A 21,301-nucleotide genomic window follows, 5' to 3' on the forward strand; every position below is an offset into this window, starting at 1 on the left:
ATGGACACAGGGATGATGAAGATGGTAATGGTGGACACAGAGATCATGGTAGTGATGATGATGGACATAGGGATGAAGATGATGCTGCTGCTGATGGACAGAGATCATGGTGACAGTGATGATGGACACAGGGATGATGATGATGAAGATGATGATGGTGCTGCTGCTGCTGATGGACACAGGGATCATGGTGATGATGGACACAGGGATCACGGTGATGATGATGATGGACACAGGGATGATGACGATGAAGATGATGATGGACACAGGGATGATGACGATGAAGATGAAGATGATGATGGACACACACAGGGATGATGAAGATGATGACGGACGGACACAGGGACGATGCTGGTGCTGATGGACACAGGGACGGTGATGAAGATGATGCTGGTGCTGATGGACACAGGGATGATGGTGATGATGATGATGGACACAGGGATGATGGTGATGATGATGATGGACACAGGGACGATGATGATGATGATGCTGGTGCTGATGGACACAGGGACGGTGATGAAGGTGATGAAGATGATGACGGACGGACACACACAGAGACGATGATGGTGATGAAGAGGATGAAGATCATGATGAAGATGATGAAGATGATGAAGATGCTCCCGCTGCTGGTTCCGGCCGGTCCGCGGGGCTTCCCCCGCCGCTCTGGCGGCGCCTCTCGAGCGCCCCCTGCGGCGCGCGCGGGGCGGGCGGGGGCCGGGCCGGGCCGGGCCGGGCGGGGGGAGCGCCGGGAGCGCACACCAAGATGGCGACACCCGCAGTCCCTCCCGCAGCTCCCCCCGCGCCGCAGTCCGGCAGCGCCGCGCCGGGGCCGCGCTGAGCCCGCCCGAACACGGTGAGTCGCGGCCCCCGAGACCCCCGCGGGCTCCACCCGCCGCTCCCCTCGCCTCCGTGTTCTGCTGCATCCGTTCCCTCGCCGGACCCCTTCGCTCCCCTGCCCCGGGGGCTGTGCCGCAGAGCGCGGCCCGGGGACACCGGGGGCGGCTTGTGGGGCGGTGAGGGGTGGGGGGTGGGAGGGCCTGAGGAGACCCCAGCCCCAAATCCGCCGCGTCAGGAGGGTCCCGCAGCCTCGCCCCCTTCTCGGTGGATGCCCGGTCACCCCTCAGCCAGGGAAGGGGGTCTGGGGCCGGTTCTCAGCGCTGCCCGCGGGGGCTCCGGCAGCCGCTGCCCGGGCTGGGGAGGGTCCGTGTGCTGTACCCGGGACCCCCCGGCCCTGCGGGGAATGGGGGGGAGACGGTGCCGGGCCCGGCATCAGCATCCCCCGGGCTGGGTCTGGGAAGGGGCAACCACCCCCTGCGCCCATCCTGGACCTGGAGCCCCATTTGGATCTTTCCGTCTATTCCTGCATCCCTGCCTCCATCCTCCCGTCCGCCCCACAACCTGGGGGGCCCGCGGGACCCTCTTCCCACGCCCCAAATTCGGGGCCGTGCTCTTGGCACTGTAGGAAGGGAGAGCCCGAGTTCTCCTCGGTGTCCCTTCCCCCTCGGCCCTCGCTGCAGCGCTGCTCTGTCCCTCCAGCGCTCGGCGTGCACAGCATCCCCTGCCCGGGGACGGGGGGATCTCGGAGCACACGTTATTTTTGGGGGGATGAGACGGGCAGAGGGATGCTTGGGGTAGCCTTGGTGTTGCAGCTGACCCAGATGTTGGGTCAGCATCGTGGTTGTGGCTCTTCCTTCCCTCTTTCCTTCCGCCACAGATTTTTTTTTTTTTTTTTGGGGGGGGGGGGGTGTAGGGGATGGTGAGGGCAGATTTGGTTTATATATATATATATTTTTTTTTTTTTCCCCCGTCCTGCTGGGAGGGAATTGCACATTCACGAGGTTTTTCTATTAAAAAATCTGGGTGTCTTCCTCCCCTCCCCCTGCGTTCTGGTGCAAACTGATGCCCAGCTGATGTGGGGGTGGGGACACCGGGAGCCGCTCCACGGCAGCGGCTGCGGATGAGCCGGGGTGAAGTCGGAAAGTCTGGGAAGGGGGAGTGTGTGCGGCTCCATGCGGACCCCGAGGCCCTCAGCCGAATTTCGGAGGGTGATGCCAGGTGTGGGAGGATCGTTCTTGTCCCCTCCGTGCCGTGTCGCAGCGGGAGCCCCCCGAGGGGCCGGGCGATGTTTGGCGGCTCCGGTTGTGTTTGGTGCTGTGTTTTGTGGCCGTGTAACCCAGCCCTGGAACACTGCAGCATTGCAGCCGTGACCGGGACGTCCTCTTTTCACACCGGGAAGATTTAATTGTGAGAATCGGGGGTGGGGAGGGGAACGCGGGGTCCCTGTCCCCCTCCTGCCGGTGTCTTTAGAGCTGCAAAGGGAGCAAAGAGTGACCGTGGTGGTTTTCCCCAGCAGTCGTGGTTGGGAGGGACGGGGCCTGGAAATGGTCCCGTTTTCCTGTGGGGGTGATGGAGGTTCAGGGGAGCTCTGGTTCCTCCAGTGGGTGCCCAGGGACACTCCCTGTGCCCATTACTGTCCCATCACTGCTGTTCTTCAGGGCCAGGTGCCATCACATAAAGCTGGTGCAGCTCTTTAGGATCTCTAAATAGCCCTGGCCTTGGGGAGTTGATGCTTTTAGGAGTAACAAGCCCCTGCTCTCTGCTGGGACCTTTCCCTGATGGATCCATCCTGAGGCCTCCCGAAGCTCCAGTGCTCGGGTTTTCCATCCTTTGTGTGCTTAGAAAGTCTCTGTTCTTCACTTTGGTGTTTTATATGAAACTAACAACGTGACCAAAGGGTTCTTGGATCATTTTAACACTTTTGGGTACTTCTGCAGTGTTGTTCACCCAGGGTGGAGGACCCGGGCCCATCACAGAGAATTTAATCAGTTATATAAGCCGGTATGTATGGCTTGGATGTAGCTCATGGTATGGATACCGTAGTGCTCAGTGGAAGAAGTAAAACCCTGTGGCATTTTGGTGGGAGGAGGTTTCTAATGGGCAGGAGGGCGAGCGATCACGTGCCCCAGGAAATGGAGCATGGCCGTGCCTTTATTCTGTTAAATAAAGCAGAAACAAAGTCAGCACTGAATGGAAATGAAGTCGCTTCAAAACATAAATCACTGTATCATCTTCCTCCTGTGCCTTGCCGTGGCTGTGCTCGGTGGTGGGGCTGCCCGAGTGTGTTTTTTCACTAAAATGCCCTGATCTGGGTTTCCCCCTCGATGGAGAGTTGCTGTTTTCAGTGGCTGAGGGGAGCTGGCCCTGGTGGCCCCGTGGGCTCCTGCTGTCACATGGTGGCCCCTGGGTATCGATCACCTCCCCCTGAAGCAGCTGCAGCTCCATTGACATCCACAGATAGACCGGGATCAATAATTTATTGTGGAGTTCAGAGCAATGGGCTGGCTTAGAGCAGGAGCAGTACAACAGCAGAGCAGCTTGGGAACAAGCACAGGGGGAGTAATTTCAGGATCCACCCAGAGGAAACGATGTGATGGCTCACGGTGATGGTGGGGTGGAGAGCTGGTCACTGTGGGACCCTTGGCTGGAATTTGATGGAGTTCAGGAATGCTTGGACTGTCCCTCTTGTGCTTCATTGTCCCATTTCTGTGCAGAGGTGGAGAGTGCAAGTAGGAAAGAAGTGGCTTCCTGCTGCAGGAAAAATTACAAAACCTCCCTGACATTAGCTCTGGTTTTTTAACACTTCACCTATTCTTGTGGCTTAAGGAAACGGTTTTACCTTTCAGGAGGAGTTTGTTCACACAAAGAGTGGTCAGGCTTGGGAAGGGGCTGTCCAGAGAAGGGCTGGACATGGCTCTCAGTGCTCTGGGCTGGGTGACAGGGAGGGGATTGGTCACAGGTGGGACTCGATGAACTTGGAGGGATTTTCCTACCTCAGTGATTCTGGGATTCTGTTGTGAAATGCTGTTCCAAATTTAGAGCAACTTCTGCCTTCCCTGGGCCTTGTCCTGTAACTTTATTCCTGCTAATGGAGCACTCCAGCAGATGGGAGAATTTTGAGGAGAAAGAGCAGCCTTGTGGTGCTTGGGCAGAGCACAAAGTTGGGACTTTGCTCCTTCCTGAGCAGAGCCACTTCAAAATTCAGAGATTTTGCTGCCCTCTAAAAGTCCCATTCCGTGCTTCTTGTACCTCTGCCCCAGCCAGAAAGTGTGAGGAGTTGTGGTGGTTTTAGTTTATACAGTTTTATTTAGTTATGTATTTATATTTAATTATAATGAAGTCTGCTGAGAGGTGATTTGGGGAGGAATGTTTGTTGAGTAACGCTGCTGAATTGTCCAGGGAGTGGTATTAAAATTACAGGAATAACTATACAGGTGATTTTTTTAAAGTTGTGGAAATCAACCCTTCACGGCAAGAGAAGGGAGCAGTGAGTTGTGGAGAGGGGGAGGATCAGGGGGGATTTTCTCCAGGCTGAGCCTCCTCAGTGTGAGATCCCCGTCACCCAGGTGGGAAAACGATCTGGAAAAGTGAGGTTGGATGGCAAATGTGGCCACTGCAGTGGTGGTCCCAGTGGGAGAGGAACTTTTCTGGTGTGTGGAGTGGAATCAGTGGCAGGATGAGGATGTCAAGACAGCCAGGAATAGCTGACATTAGCAGAAGGAGGTGTTTGATCAGATACTCAGGGCTGATTAGGAGGGAAGAAAAATGTCACTCCACGGGGAAAGCTGGGTTGTGTTCCAGCACACGTCAGAAATTTTTAACAGAGCGCTAGAAGGGGCTTCTTTATTCTCCCCCCCTTTCACATTTGTCCCCTTTGTACTCAAAATCGTCCGAGTGCTCCACAAGAAGAAATTAATTCCCTAAAATTACGGTGTAAAATAACCATTCCCTGACTCCTGTTTTATGGGTCATGGATGGGCTGAATGAACCGAACAAGGAATTAAATTTGGGTTGGTGGCTGAACTCTTGCACAAAAGCTGTTTGGAACAGTTCTTTGTTCAGAAGTTTGGATTTAAAAAGGGGAGGTTGAAGCACTTGAGGTTGTTCAGTTTGTGAACCTCCAAGTTCTGTGTGAGTTTGGAGATAAACGTGAGTCAGCCTCGAGTAAGGACAGAATAGGGAGCTGGGGATTAATTAATTAACTGGGATTAACTAGTTCTGATTCTTGTAATTTACTGAGAGATTTGACTGAAGCCACACAGCTACTGGAGAGAGTGAGGACCCTGCAGGAATCGATCTTGAGTCGGTTTTCATTAAAGTGTTGTTAAATAATTACATTTTCTGCGTGGCCAAATTTTCAAGGCCAGGCTGGGCAGGGCTTGGAACAATCTGGGATGGTGGAAGATGCCCCTGCCCATGGCAGGAGGTGAAACAAAATTAACTTTAAGGTCCCTTCAAACCCAAACCATTCATTTGATAATTCTGATATTTTTTCTATTGCTGTTGATTGCTTCTTCTCTTCTCTCTGTACATGTCTGGTAATTTTTTTTTTTTTTACCTTTAGAGGTGTGTCTGTCCAAGTTTGGGTTATTTCAAGACCAGGAGCACTTCCCTGGCCTGTCCCAAGTCTGCCCTTCTTGATCCAAGCACCTGGGAACTTCCCCAAGATTTTACCTAGGGTGGGGAAACACCCAACACCAAGCAATAAATGCTGCTGGGCAGCGAAAATATTTCCTTTTCCTTCCACTTTGTAGCATCAAAGGTGCCATGAGAGCTTTCCTAAAGGAAAGTCCCTCCTTCACTGCTGCTGGTCACAACACTGACCCTTCCCCATTGCTAAAATTGGCCACTTGTGGTCACAGGACTCACAGGTGGAGATTGGAGGCCCCTTCCATGGGGATTTCCCCATGGGTGCAGATTTTGGGTTTGCCTGAAGCTTTTTTAGGCTCTCCTGCAGCAGGATTTCAGGGTGCTGTTCATCTGTTTTCCTCCCTGCCTCAGTCCTCATGTTGGAATCAAGAGGGTCCATGTGGGTTATGTAAAAATTCACACAGAAGGTTTCTCTCTCTCAGAGACTCGCTGTGAGTGGCTGGCTCCTGGTAATTAATAAAGGAAGAAGTGTATTAAAGCAAGGAAATTGCCTCAAAAGTGTTTTTTAATTTATTTTGATGATCGACTTGAATAATTTATTGGGATATTTCATAATGTACCAGTAAATGGACTGCTGGGAACATTTAGAAAAAATAATTAAGTCTTAGCAACTGGGCACCTCAGTGCAGCAGTTTCTGGTGGAAAATCTTTGGCATTTGAGCAACGTGTGCACCCAAATCCAAGCTGCCAGGATGAATTCCTGGCTGGGAGCAGCAGTGCAGTGTCACTCCCAGTGCAGGTATCCATGGATAACCCACACACCCTCTTCCATAACTCACCTGGAGCCCGTGTCACAATTTTCAGAACGTTTCTCTTGAAAACCCTGATGTGAGAAGGGCTGAAATAAATCCTAGGATCTATCCACATCAACCCCAGCAGCACCATTCCTGTTGGAAAATGACATTTAGGAGGTTTTTTAGCTTCCAGAAGCAGTGCCAGACCAGAGCAGTTGTGGAAATTGTTCCTTGATGAGGGTGAAGTGGAGCCACACATCTTTAATTTGTCCATTACCTTAATAATTTATTGGGACAACAAATGAAGTCAGGACAGGAAAGATTATCCCGAGGAGTCAGGGCACTCTTATGTGTTAATAGTACACAAAAACCAGCCCTGTAGGTAATTCCAAAATTCCAGTAATTTATTGGGAAAAGAAATGAAGTCAGGACAGGCAAGAACATCCCAAGGAGTGAGACCCTCAGGTCACTGTCATGTGTTGATAGTGCACAAGAAACAGCTCTGTAAGTAATTCCAAAATGCCAAAACGTGGAGAGATTTGTGTTGTGCAGCTGTGAACCAGATTTGGGGACTGGTGTTGGTTTGTTGGGTTTGGTTGTGCTTTTTCCTTTAAATTGCCACTCAGCTGAGTCGGTGCCTCCAGTTGTGGGTTGTGTAATTTTGCACAAATTCCTTCATGCCTTCATTTTTTTTTCCCTTTTTTATGCTGTGTCCCTGAGCTACTTTGGTTTCTAAATTCAGGCCTTACATATTTATCTGTGCCATTCAATTAGACCACATCCCCAATGCTGCTCTATAGTTTCACAGTATGTGGGAAATTTGGTAATTAAATGCATGCAAATGCTGCAAGAATAGAATAAATTAATTTTCCTTAATATCAGCAGGCCATTTGGTGATGTCTCAGAGATAATGTGACCAAGATACTGGCTCTTCTCTCCCCTTCTTGCCATCTTTTTTTTTTGAATCTTTACTATTATTACTCTAGAAATACCCAGTCGAGTTTATAGGAAGAGAATCCTGGCCCTGCTGTGCTCTGGAATTACATAAGGAGGAGGGAGATCTGTACTCCAGGTTTTTTTGGATCTCCAAATAAAACCTGGAGCTGAAAACATCATCCAGGCCCTTGGTGTGTGGTGTAAAAGGTTGTGTCACAATTGCCAGGGATCACCCGAGATCCCTCAGAATATTTTGCACTGGGTGTTGCAGCTTTGGAAATCCGTGTTAAGGGCTGGGATCTCCGGGTATTTTTGCTCGGATATTTATGGGGTGTTCGTTCCTGAAGCCCCTCTGCACTCCAGGGAGTTGTGGTTCTGTTCTGGTGACGGCTCTGGCTTCCCTGAACTCCTCCCACGTGAATACAGCACAATCCTCCCGGCCTGGGCAGGCTGGGGCTGCTTGGCCTCCTGCTGAAATAGCAGAATTTTCACAATTCAGCCCCGTGTCAGAGTCTCCAAGGAATCTGAAAGTCATTCTTTCCTCCAGATCTTTAATATTTATTTGGATGCCGTCTTTGTGTTGCCTTAAAAGCTCTGCCCTCCCTGGTTGTCTTTTCCCTCGCTTGAGAGACCTCATCCCAGGCAGCTTTGGGATTCATTCTGTGCCACACCCTCGTGGTTTTTGTGCCTTTTCCTCCTGGATTTGGTGTTTGGGTCCCTCCCCGAGCAGCGTGGCAGGGCTGGGTTCTCTTCCAGCCTGCAGCACTGCAGTGCTGTTGCATCAGTGCAGGGTTTTCCTGTCATCCCTCTCCTGCCTTGGCCTCCTCCCGGAGTGAGAACAGCCTGACAAGGCAGCAGCAGCTCGGAAATGCAAGATTGCTGTGGCTGCTCCTGGAGCAGGAGCTGCAGAGCATTTGTGGGTGGCTGCATTCGGGGGAACCAACTGCTGCCAGCTCTGCTTCTCGTGCCAGGGATGGGGCAAACCCTGCCAGGGCAGCCTGGGGGCTCTGGGAGCTCGTCCTCACCTGTGCCCTGCACCCCTGACTTTGATTTTTTTTTTGTCATTTGTGGTGTGGCTGATGCAAAAACAGGACCCTGTGTCTAACCCAAATAATCAGAGAAATTGGAATTTAGAAATTGCCGTGGTGCTCGGCGGATGTGTTTTTAAATTATTTCGTTTTTATGGCTTCAGATGAATAGAAACGCTGATAATTGATAGAATCAGGGAATGGTTTGGGTTGGGAGGGACTTTAATGATTATCCAGTGCCACCAGGACACCTTCCACTGTCCCAGGCTGCTCCAAGCCCTGTCCAGCCTGGCCTTGGACACTTCCAGGGATCCAGGGGCACCCACAGCTTCTCTGGGGCCCTGTGCCAGGGTTTTCCCACCCTCACAGGGAGGAATTTCTTTATGTAATTCTATGTAAATGTATGTAAATTCCGTGTATAATTCTGTGTGAAATGAAAGGGTGAGATTTGACTTGCAGGGCTGTGCTGTGCTCCAGGGCAGGTGAGCCTGGTGAGGGCTTGGCCCTACCAAAAGAGCTTTCAGAATTCTCCTTGGACACTTGTTCCAGTGCTCAGGTCATTCAGGGAGTTTCTCAGAGCTGCAGTAACACCTGCTGTGGCAGCAAGGAGCATTTTTTGGGAGCACTCAGCATGTTCAGCTCACATTGGTGCTGTCCTAAACCCAGCCCCAAGTTACTCCTGTGTGTAGCAGGGAGTGCTTTGCTGAACCTTGGAACGTGCTGGTACCAACCCTACCTGGCTCAACACCTGGTCCAACTTGAGCTGGCTTGGAATTTTGTCTAAAAATTGGTTTGGCTGAGAGCAGTGACTGGTTTATGCAGGAAAACAGTGGCTTAGAGGATGAATTTGCTTTTCAGAATGTTTTTTCTGGAATAGTTTGTGTTCAGGGGGGCCCAAGTTGGGGTGACCAGCAGAGGGGAGACCCTCAAGCTGCCTCTTGTTTGTGCCACAGAACTCGTTGAAGTGAGCAGTTGATGCCTTGGGTTTTAGCTTATTTTCAGATTCTTTCAGATATATTCTTCAGAATCTGTGCTGCTTGGTGTGTAACTCTGAAACTTCATATTAGGTGTTAGCAAGTTCTCTTCACAGGGGAATTGGATAAAACAATCCCTGCCCAGCTGGAGAATCGAGGACACCCAGTACCCAAAAAGCTGAAACAATGGCAAAGGGAAGGGGGAAGCCAGGGGGCTGTGGTTGGACAATTCACCCAATATGTAGATGGACCAAAATTTATAAAAGTCTAAAACTTTGTGACCAGGATCTGTGTGGGATTTAATTTGGGTGTAGCCCTGGCCAGGCTCTTGCACTGCCCAGGGTGAATCCTTTCAGTAAATTCCTGTTTTATTCCTTTTGCTCTGCCTGGTCTCTGTTCCAGCTCAGCCTTTCCAGGTATCCCAGCCTTGGTGTGGCCATAGCTGGAGCTCATTTTGGGGATTATTCTGTGGCCTTTGAAGAGCAGGGCTCCCCGGGGCTCTGCCCTAAAGAGGGAGGGTCTGATGGGGCAGCAGTGGAAGCCACAGATGTTACACCTGTCCAGGTTCCAGCTGAAGCACAAGGGCACTCACAGCCAGCAGCAGCCACCCCTGTGGAAATGAAGAAATTTAAGATGAAAACAAAGCACCTGGTTAATAAGGATAAGAAAGGAGGGCCCCCACAACCAGCAGGGGAGCCAGAGCTTGAGATCATCACTGAGTCCCTGTTGTATGAAAGTCTCTGTAATCTGCAAAATTCCATTGTACAGAGGGGGTGGGAGGTTTCTACAACCTGGCTGCTTCAGGTCTGGGACCTTCTGGGTACAGGTGTGCAGCTGGGGTACTGAGGCCAGGAATTTGGGAGCCTTGAGCCAGGACTCAGGTGTGGACCAGGTATTTGTAAGGGAGCCAGGTCTCCTTTCCCTCTGGGATCAGCTTTTGATGAGTGAGAGAGAGATTTGTCCACAGAGAGGGAATGCAGGAGCACCAGCAGAATGTGCTGGAACACCCTTGAGGAAGGGTCAGCTGAGAAAAGTGAGTTTTCCCTTGAGGAAGGGTCAGCTGGGAAAAGTGAGTTTTTCCTTGGGGAAGGGTCAGCTGAGAAAAGTGAGTTTTCCCTTGAGGAAGGGAGAGCTGGGAAAAGTGAGTTTTCCCTTGAGGAAGGGTCAGCTGAGAGCAGTGGCAGTACTGGAGGTGCTCTTTGGGAGGGATGGACAGCATGACAATGACCCTGACGAGGTCAGGTGCACAGGGCAGGTGCTGTGGAATCTGTCAAACCTAAAACCATCTCAGTACACCACCTTCATTAGAACAATTACTGCTGCTGACAGCTGAGAGCCAGGGGGTTCTGTTGATATCAAACTTAGAAATTTTGAGAGTTTGATCAATGGCTCAGTGCAGGCTCGTTGGGAGCCTCCAAGAGGTGGAAGTTCTGACTTTGTACCTGTGTGTGTTTGTTCCCCTGACCTTGTACCTGTGTCTGTTTGTTCCCCTGACCTTTTGCCTGTGTCTGCTCCCCTGACCTTTTACCTGTGTCTGCTCCCCTGATTTTGTTCCTGTACTTGTTCTCCTGACCTTTTACCTGTGTTTGCTCCCCTGACCTTGTACCTGTGTGTGTTTGCTCCCCTGACTTTGTTCCTGTGTTTGCTCCCCTGACCTTTTACCTGTGTTTCTTTGCTCCCCTCACCTCGTACCTGTGTTTATTTGCTCCCCTCACCTCATACCTGTGTTTTATTTGCTCCCCTCACCTCGTACCTGTGTTTATTTGCTCCCCTCACCTCGTACCTGTGTTTATTTGCTCCCCTCACCTCATACCTGTGTTTATTTGCTCCCCTCACCTCATACCTGTGTTTATTTGCTCCCCTCACCTCGTATCTGTGTTTTATTTGCTCCCCTCACCTCGTACCTGTGTTTTATTTGCTCTCCTCACCTCATACCTGTGTTTATTTGCTCTCCTCACCTCGTACCTGTGTTTTATTTGCTCCCCTCACCTCATACCTGTGTTTTATTTGCTCCCCTCACCTCGTACCTGTGTTTTCTTTGCTCTCCTCACCTCGTACCTGTGTTTTGTCCCCTCAGAGCTGACCTGCCCGGGCTGCAGCACCTGTAAAGAAGCTGCTGCAGGATGAAAAGATGGCAGCGCGGCTGCTCGCACCACCAGGCCCCGAGAGTTTTAAACCCTTCACTCCGGAGTCCCTGGCCAACATCGAGAAACACATCGCAGAGCTGAAGAAAAAACAACGTTCCAAGCAGGACAGCAGCCACAGGGACGACGATGAAGACAGCAAACCAAAACCAAACAGTGACCTTGAGGCGGGCAAGAATCTGCCTTTCATCTACGGGGACATCCCTAAAGGGCTGGTTGCTGTGCCACTGGAGGACTTTGACCCTTATTATATGACCCAGAAAGTGAGTCTGCAAGACAGGAGTTGCTAAAGAGCCTTTTTTTTTAAAAATTATTTTTAAATTTTTTTTTTTATTATTCTCGTGAAATTACAGGTTTGGGGATGGTTTAAACAGAAGACGAAGAAAAAGGGAGGCTTGGATTGGGGTGTTGGTTTGGTTGTTTTGTTTTCTTGTGTGTTTTTCCGTGAGGTTTAATAGAGGTGATTTGATCAGTCTTTAAGGATGGAGTTAGGAGAACAAGCTCTGGAAACTAAAAATAGTTCAAGTTGTTCTAATGTGCCAATTTTAACCGTCAGGGCAATAAGAAGAATTTAATTGAGGGGTAACAGTAAGGATTGCAGTGTGTATTTCATCACTTACATGGAATTCAGTCTGAAGTCGATGGTTCTGAAGCACTGGGACACAGAATCATGGTGAAAAATGAGAACAATTAACTCGCTTTCATCTTAATTTTTATTTCTCTGGAGCTCAGGTGTTGTGGCAGGAGGGTGCTGAGGTGTTTGAGGTGAGAGGTTTGGCAAACTCCTCTGGGGCGAAGGGCAGGGATGCAGTGGTGCTGGAATGAGGAGCTTGGTCACTGGTTTTAGAGCAGCTGAGAGTTCTTTAGTGTTTAATTCCATTGCTTTCTTGGATCCCAGTCCAACTGAGGCAGTCAGCAGCTCGAGTGAGGCTCAGCTGTGCCTCTGGGGGAGCTGCAGCTTGAGCTGTGTGGGTGACAGGAGCTGGGATGTGGCTGCTGGGAGCTCAGCCTGAGCTGGCTGCGTGTGAGATGTGTGCCATGGGGAGCCAGGGCTGCATGAGTTTTTGTTGGGACAGGCATTTGTGCTCACGATGGCTCTGTGACTGGCAGGGCGTTGTTCACATGGAATCAGCCGGCTTTGGGGAGTGATGAGTGCACCTCACCCTCCTTTATTGTGTTCACGGATTAATTTAATGTTGTTTCTTGTGTCCAGAGTGCTGACTCAGAGCAGGGCTGTGAAATTTGGGGATCTGTGTGTTGCACCGTGGTGCCCAGCTGATGTGGTCCTTCATTACCAGCAGCTGCTGTGGCAGGAACACTCAGGAATTCTTCTTATTTCTTGAACAAATATTTTTCTCTTTATTAAACCAATCTGCTTCTGGTGAGAGCAGGTCGTGGAATTACAGGATGGGTTTGGAGGGACCTTAAAGCCCATCCAGTCCTGCTTTATCCACTTCCCACTGTCCCAGGCTGCTCCAAGCCCTGTCCAGCCTGGCCTTGGCCACTTCCAGGGATCCAGGGGCAGCCCCAGCTGCTCTGGGAATTCCATTCCAGCGCCTGCCCATCCTCACAAGAGAATTCCCAAGGTCTCTGCACCCACCACAGAGGTGTTGGGAAATCTCTGTGGTCCCCCCTGGGCGAGTTTTGAAGCCTCTTCGTGTTCCTGTGCCTGAAGGGGAGGTGTCAGGGGGAGAATTGGGCTGGTTCTTGTTTTTTGCTGGCCCGGGTAGGTGGCAGTGCCAGGGGCAGTGAGCTCTGATCTTCTCACCATTCCAGCACAAGCAGGAGGCACAGGGAACCCCTTTACCCCCTCCTGCTGCATCCCTCTCCATATTTGCCTCCCAACACAAAGCTATTAATAAACCTTTCCTTTCTAGAGGAGGAAAAAAAAAAAAGAAAAAAAAAAAAAAAAAAAAAAAAAAAGCCCGAGCTGCACTCCCCTCTCTGAAGGCATCTGTCACAGCTCTGGGAGCGCCGTGCGTGCCTTGTGGAATCCTTGGCAGCCTGAGAGGCACGGAAGGTTCTGGAGAGGGGAGGCAAAGCCCCCCCCCCAGCCCTGCTGACCCCACAGGGGTTCCCCACGACCCCCGCATCCCCCACAATCCCCCCACATCCCCCCCACATCCCCCCCACACCCCCCACATCCCCTTCTCCCTTCCCTTTGTGTCCATCCCAGCCTGGCCCTGCCTTAGGTTCTCCTCTCTGCTTCCAGCACTCAGTGACTTTCCACAAAGAATTTTTTTTTTTTTTTTTTTAAAGTCCATTAAAAAAAGGCCCTTTTCTGAATCATCAGGAATTGCGAATCTGCTTGAATCATGGGAAGTTTTCCAAGATTTTTTTTTTTTTTTTTTTTCTCCCCTCCCTTCTCCACAAGGCTTTGCATCACAGGTCTTTGCTTTTGCAGCGTGCACAGGGACGAATCAGCTTTTCCCTGCAGGAGGACACGGTGATCTTGGTTTTGTCTAAGGAAACTGAAACTGCATTTTAACAGAGCACCTGAACCTCCCAGTGCCTGTAAAGTGAGATTGAAAGGAGAAACGGTGTGACCTGGAGACACAGCCCTGGCACAGGGAGTCACAAGTTCATAGCCCAGCAATGGTTTTGTCCGAGGTGCTGCTCTTGGCTCTGCTCGGTTTCGTTTGGCAAAATGGGACTCACAGAATTCCAGAATCCCTGAAGTTGGAAAAGACTTTCAGGATTATAAAGTCCAGCCTGTGACAGATCTCCACCAGAGCTCTGAGTGCCACGTCCAGGAATTCCTGGGACACCTCCAGTGCCTGCCCACCCTTTCCATGGAGAAATTCCTGCTGCTGTCCCCCCTGAGCCTGTCCAACCTGCTCCCTGGGATAAAATCCCAAATTCCCCCTGGCTGTCCCCTCCTCTCAGGGAGTTGTGCAGAGCCAGCAGCTCCCCCCTGATCCCGGATTTTCTCCAGGCTGAGCCCCTTCCCAGCTCCCTCAGCCCCTCCTTGTGCTCCAGGTTCCCAGCTCTGGGCACATTTTAGCCCCTCAGTGTCTTGAAGTGAGGGATGAGTCACGACTCTGAGGAGAACCAGGAGAATCTGGAATCCCTTTGCTCACAGCTTTGGGAGCTGCTTTAGCTCCTTTTTGTGTCTGTGTAAGGACCAGAAAGAATTTTTTTACGATTCCTTGTTTTACAGCTTGTAATGGCCTTCCAGTTCCTGGCCTGAAGCACAAGGTGGGAGCAATAATTGCCCATTTTTATTATGGAAACCCAAAACATTTCAATTAATATATCCAGAAGGAAGGTACATGAACTTCCTTGTTCACATGTGCAAACAAAATTCAGGGAAATTCCCTGTGTGAGCAGCCCAGCAATGGGAGCAGAGCAGCCTCACAGCCTTAAATCCTTCAGTGTTTATTGAGCAAGGCACCAGGGCCTTCCTTTCATTCACAGCTTTATCAGGATTTCAATTTCTAATGTTTTTCCATCTTCTGCACTGCTCTTTCCTTCTGATCCATTTGTGGCCCAGCCCATGCCTCCTATTAAACATCTCCTCACCCCATTCTTTCCCTCTGGACGTGATCTTGTGGCTTTTTTTTCCTTAATTTCCTTCGGCAGGAATTTCATCTGTGCTACAGAGTGAGGTGCTGCTGTTTCTCCCAGTTCTGAGGCAGCAGAAGGTGCCTGGATATTCTGAGAGTTGAGACTGGATGAGGTGATGTGGATGGATTTGAGTGGGAAAAGGAAGAATGTCCACACCTGAGTGAGATGTGAGGCTGGGCTGGGACATCTGAGGTCACCTATGGCTGCCAGAGAAGCACCTGAGGATCTCTCCAGAGCCTTTGTGCCAAGGGAGTGACTTGCAGCTTTGTCAAGTCACATGCCAGCTTTGGAAACGGGCCCCGTGGGTCCCGAATGTCACCTTGGGCCAGGAAAATCACAGGGATGTGAGGGACCAGCTGCAGGAGGCACGTCTGGCTCTGGAATGTGCCTGTGGTGTCTGCAGGGAGGGACTCTGCAAGGTCACCACACCATCCCTGGGTTTGCATTTCAGTCAAGTCACCAGAACACAGGAAAGAGTCAGAACCAGCTCCAAAAAAAAAAAAATCAGCTTTTTATTATTATTTCCAGAGTCTCATTGCTTTTTCCAGGTCTTGAGTGCTTCGTGGTGTTTTTTTTTTTTTTCTTCTGCTCTATCTCTCCAGTTGGCTTCAGAGGAGCAGGAAAAGTGAGTGTGAAAGGGAAAGAGTGGAGAAAGGAGATGGGGTTGTTGGCAGTGGCTGTCTCCAGTCCTCTCCAGGGGAGGCAGAGTGTGATGGAGCTGCTGGCTGGGGATGCAGGCACACAGAGCTGGGCTCAGGGGATGCCAAGGTGCAATCTCAGCTCCTCAATATCTGCAGCCCCCTCGTGATGGGAAAGGGTGGGCAGTTATTTCTGAGAGTGCATTTCCCTGCACAGGCACATTGTGAGGGCATTAAAACCTCAAATCTCCAGCAGCTCCACGTCCTCCCTGTGCTGGAGGCAGCTCTGCAGGTGAGGTCTCACCTGAGAGAGGCAGGAAGGGGACTCAGCCCAGGCTCAGGGGGTTCCTGGGCCACGTCCAGCACCTAAAACCCTTTTCCCCAGGGTCTGATCGTGTCTGTAATTCTCCAGCACCCACGGGGCGCCCAGTTTCCTGTAAATTCCTTTTTCCAGCAGCTCAGGGTGTCACCAGGAAATCATCGCTCTCCCCTGCTCGGCGTCATCGTGTCCCTGCTGCAGGAATGAGCTTCCATCTGTTCCCAGGCTGTTCCTGGAGCTGTTTTCTTCTGAAATCTCCTGCCCACTCCTCCTCACTCCTCACTCCTCACTCAGCCATCACAGAGCTGCTGAACCTGCAGGGAGCCAGGGCTGGTTTCAGCCTTGCTGGAGCTGGGAGGATTCTTGCCATCCCTCGGTCGCTTCTGTTGCTCTCCCAGGCACAGTCATGGGTTTTTGCAGATTGATTTAGAGAATTTCTTTTCTTTCTTTTTTTCTTTTTATGAGACCTGTTTGCAAGGTTTTGGTGGGTCCTGATGAGTTGATGGAAACTAAAGCTGGTGGAGTTTTTTTTTCCACAGCTCTTAACAACAAATGGAGGCTTTGGGAAGTCCCAGGCAGACACAACCATCTCTTAAAATGACTGCAAAAATACTTTTCTCCAGGTATCTCCTTCCTCTGAGCTTTGAGCTTTGCCTCAGCACATCTTAAAAGCTCTTAAGGATGTTCTTGGCCCAGATCCAGAAAATGTTTTAGGAGCTCGCAGCCATTTTGAAATGGAGTTTTAATATGTCAGCAGCAGAAGGGAAAACTAAAAGAGGGTTTTGCCAAACACTTCTTGGCTTTTGGGCTTTTCTTTCTATTGATGAGACCAAGTGGAGATTTACTCAGGATTTTACAGGGTGCACAGGGGAGTGCTGGATCTGGGAACTGTCCTAATGGATGGGCAGACTGGAAATTATGACACCTTAGTGGTGTCAGGCTTGTGCTGAAAGGCCCAGGAATGATGAGCTTTGCAGGCAGGAATAATTCAATAATTCAGTTTACAGAAATAATTCAACAAGTTTTGTGGTCTGAAAGGAGAAATCTGGGCAGGGCACAGAGAGAGAAAACAAAGAACTGCCTTAGGTGCACTCACAAACAGGGAGGAGGAGAGCAAGGAGAGCAAGGAGCTCACGGTTTTTAGGCAGTGGGATGAAAATTGAGATTTCTCCATGGAAAAAAACATCGAAGGAGCTGCCCAGGGAGGTTTGGAGTCCCCAGCCCTGGAGGTGTCCAGGGAATTGAGTGGAGCTCGAAGGATTTTTGCCATCCCTCACTCCCAAGCACAGTCACCACTCTGCAGATTTTAGACAATTTATTTTTTGGGGACTTTTCCTTGTTTTAATGAAGGCACTCGGGGGCTGGGTGACAGGTCACAAATGATGTTGGAATCGTCAAAAAATCTGGGATTCTGTGAGATTACAGCAGGCAGTGCCAAATTCCTGAAATTGTCAAAGATCTGCTGGGAGTGGCTGTTCCATGTGCCAGGACCGAGGGCTCCCACCCCAGCTGAGTTTTCCTCACTCTGAATTTTGGGTTTTTTTTTTTCTACCTCTGTGAAACCACACAAACATTCCTGTGTCTGCAGGGTTTTACTCCTGCCTTGCTGATTTTTGGTTCAATTCTTCCATGGGGATTTTTCCTGTGGGAAATGGAGACACAGTGATTGATCTTGGAAGGTGTTGGAGTGAGATTTGGGAAATTTCCTCTTTTTTTTTTTTTTTTTCCAGCTCACCTTGTCCCTGTAACGTTCAGCACAGTCCTGCTGGAGATTTTATTGCTCAAAAAATGTGGGAGAATTGGGAGATCTGTGCTGTCCCAGGGCAGTGAGAATCCTGGTGGGATGAGTGTCTTTTTTTTTTTTTTTTTTTAAAAAGGAAAATTTAAAAGGATTTTAAAAAAAGAAGGGGATGTGAGTCCTGGAAAGTTGGTGGTGTCAGGGAAGGGGGGCAGAGCTGATTCCTAGAATTGGGTGTACCCTGAGCACTCTGTAATGGCAATTTTGCAAAAAAAAAAACCAAAAAAACCCAAAAAAACCCAACTTTTGGGCCCTTTTAGAAGCTCTGTCCATGCCAAGGTGATGTGGTCATGAATTCTTGATGCTGCAATTTCAGAGCTGCCCGGGGCTGTTTTGCTGGGGATGCAAGTTTTTTTTTATTTTTTTTAAATTTTTTTTTAATTTTTTTTTTAAATTTTTTTTTTAATTTTTTTTTTAAATTTTTTTTTTGTTTGGATGTGCTGGTGTGAACTCAGTTTACCTGGGGGTTTATGTAGTCCTTAACAAAAATAAAAATATTTCTATTTTTTATAGGTTGTTAATAAAATAATGAACCTCACATTTCCACTCAGTTTGGAGTGAAAAGCAGAGACACCCAGGCTGTGCTGGCTCTGCTGCCACCTCTTTTTTATCCTGAATTTATTTTTTTTTAATTACCCTGGAAATTATTTGTGTGAGTTCTCTGATGATGAAATGAATATTTGAGAATTATCTCCAAATATTCCCACCATGTACAGGTGTGTTATACCCTAATGGGAAATTCATAAAGGAAATTATTTAAAAAAAAAAAAGAGCAGAAAATTCCATTTTTTAACCCTGGAAATTTTGTGTGATGTTTGTAGTGAAATGAATATTTGAGAATTATCCTCAGTGTGTGTGATACCCATGATGAACCCTAATTTGAACTTCATAAAGGAGATTATTTAAAAAAAAAAAGAGCAGAAAATTCCATTTTTTAACCCTGGAAGTTGTGTGAGTTTATGTGAATTCTCTAGTGAAATGGATATTTGGAGTGGAATTATTTATGCTGTGTGTGATGCCCATGATGAACCCTAATTTCAACTTCACAAAGGAGATTATTTAAAAAAAAAAAAAACAGAAAAAAACCCCAAAAAACCAGAAAAATTCTTTTTTTTTTTTTAACCCTGCAACTTGCTTATCTGTTTTACACAATTGCTGCTGTGATTGTCCTGAATTAATTCTCTTTTTTTTTTTTTTTAATTTTTTTTTATTTTTTTTTATTTTTTTTTCTCTGCAGACCTTTGTAGTCCTAAACAGAGGGAAAACTCTCTTCCGATTTAGTGCCACACCTGCCTTGTACATTTTAAGTCCTTTTAATCTCTTTAGAAGAATAGCTATTAAAATTTTGATACATTCATATCCTTTGGATTATTGAATTTATTTATTTTTATTATTTTTATTTTTTTTTTATTTCTCGTTTCACAGATGTGGGTTGGTCTCAGAACATGACAAAATTCAGGTTTTTATGGGGTGGTAAATGAGTTTTTTTTAGCCCTCAATGAAGGGAAATTCTCATTTATTTTTCCTTTTTTTCCCTCACTCACACACGTGGATGAGTTTTGGAATAAATGGGATTTTTAAGGGTGTGCTTCAGGTGAGGAGTTGGGCTTTAGGAGCTGCTGGAATGGTAAAATTGGGTTAAAATAGAGTGAAATAAATAATAACAATAATATAAAAGAAAATAAATATATAATAGGAAATTGACTATGAAATAGAAAATAGAATATATAGTATAAAATATAAAATAGAAAATAGAATAGAGAATATATGATACAAAAGAGAATATAAATATATAATAGAAAATAGACCATAAAATAGAATATATAGTATATAATATAAATATATAATATAAAACATAAAATAGAATATATAATACAAAAGAGAATAAAAATATATAGTAGAAAATTGACTATAAAATAGAAAATAGAATATATAGTATATAAAAATATAAAATATAAAATAGAATAGAGAATATATGATACAAAAGAGAATATAAATATATAATAGAAAATAGACTATAAAATAGAATATATAGTTTATAATATAATATAAATATGTGATATAAAACATAAAATAGAATATAGAATATATAACACAGAATATCAATATATAGTAGAAAATAGACTATAAAATATAAAATAGAATATATAATACAAAATATAGAATATATGATAGAAAATAGAGTATATAAATATTGTATATAATACAGTATATTAAAATATAGAGTATATTTTGTATTTAATTCAGTGCACACAGCATATTTTACATAGTGTATAATATTTAATGCAGTATAGAAATAGTCCATATAATACAATGTACTAAAAAGAAATATTGTCTAGAAATATTATTTATAATATTGTATTTAATTCAGTGTCTAGAGCATGGAGATATTATCTGTAATACAGAATATTAAAGATAAATAACAAAAAAATTATATATAATATAGTGTGTAAAACATAAATATTGTGTGTAACACAGAATACTAAAGATAAATTATATATATAATTTTTATCTATAATCTAGTGTATACAACATATAAATATTGTGTGTAATACAGTATATTAAAATAAATTATATAAAATATTACATATAATGTAGTGTATACAACATAAATATTGTGTGTAATACAGTATATTAAAATAAATTATATAAAAATATTACATATAATGTAGTGTATAAAACATAAATATTGTGTGTAACACAGTATATTAAAGATAAATTATATATATAATTTTTATCTATAATATAGTGTATACAACATATAAATATTGTGTGTAACACAGTATATTAAAGATAAATAATACATAATTTTCATATATAATATAGAGTATACAACATATAAATATAGTGTGTAATACAGAATATTAAATATACAAACAGACTAAATAAAAAATAGAACTAGGATAAATCAAACCTACAACCAGAATAAATGAAAACCATAAAATCCTCTGAATTTCCCCTGCCAGGTCGAGCAGCTCAGCCCTTGTGGCCAGGCTGGGAATGGTTGAATTTTCCTTTTTTTTTTTTTTTTTTTTTTTTTTTTTTTTTTTTTTTGGGGGGGATTTTTGGGGCTCCCTTTGCTCCTTGACCGTGTCCCACAGTGTTCAGCATGATCATCATGTGCACGATTTTAACCAACTGTGTGTTCATGACCTTCAGCAACCCCCCAGAATGGTCCAAGAACGTGGAGTAAGTACAGAGGGCTCCGTGCAAATTGCAAATTTTACACTTGTTTAATTAATGTTCGATTATTCCTGTTCATTTATTCAATATTCCATTATTCCTGTTTAGTAAATATTCGATTATTTCTATTTATTTATTAAATATTACATCATTCCTATTTATTAAATCTTAGATCATTTCTATTTATTTATAAAATATTCGATGATTCCTATTTATTTATTTAATATTAGATTATTGCTATTTATTTATTTAATATTAGATGATTTCTATTTATTTAATATTAGATTATTCCTATTTTTTTATTTAATATTAGATGATTTCTATTTATTTAATGTTAGATTATTGCTATTTATTTATTTAATATTAGATTATTCCTATTTTTTATTTAATATTAGAATATTGCTATTTATTTATTATTAGATTATTTCTATTTATTTATAAAATATTAGATGATTGCTATTTATTTATTAAATATTAGATGATTTCTACTTAT

General features: G+C 46.1%; 1 protein-coding gene across 4 annotated transcripts in view; it reads left to right on the plus strand.

Moving 5' to 3' along the window:
* The first annotated feature begins 749 nt into the window (after positions 1-749).
* The window catches only part of SCN8A (sodium voltage-gated channel alpha subunit 8), a 72,817-nt gene continuing 52,265 nt past the window's right edge, over positions 750-21,301 (plus strand). For all 4 annotated transcript variants that reach the window (XR_015808794.1, XR_015808795.1, XM_088180736.1 and 1 more), the window contains exons 1-4: positions 750-853; positions 11,237-11,566; positions 18,863-18,980; positions 20,724-20,814. Coding sequence is in view for 2 of the 4 variants with exons in the window: in XM_088180736.1 (XP_088036862.1) it covers positions 11,291-11,566; positions 18,863-18,980; positions 20,724-20,814 (485 nt within the window). In the remaining 2 variants the exon portion in view is untranslated. The remainder of the gene's footprint in view (positions 854-11,236; positions 11,567-18,862; positions 18,981-20,723; positions 20,815-21,301) is intronic.

Source organism: Sturnus vulgaris, chromosome 30 (assembly GCF_052056855.1).
Source record: "Sturnus vulgaris isolate bStuVul1 chromosome 30, bStuVul1.hap1, whole genome shotgun sequence".
Lineage (NCBI taxonomy): Eukaryota > Metazoa > Chordata > Aves > Passeriformes > Sturnidae > Sturnus > Sturnus vulgaris.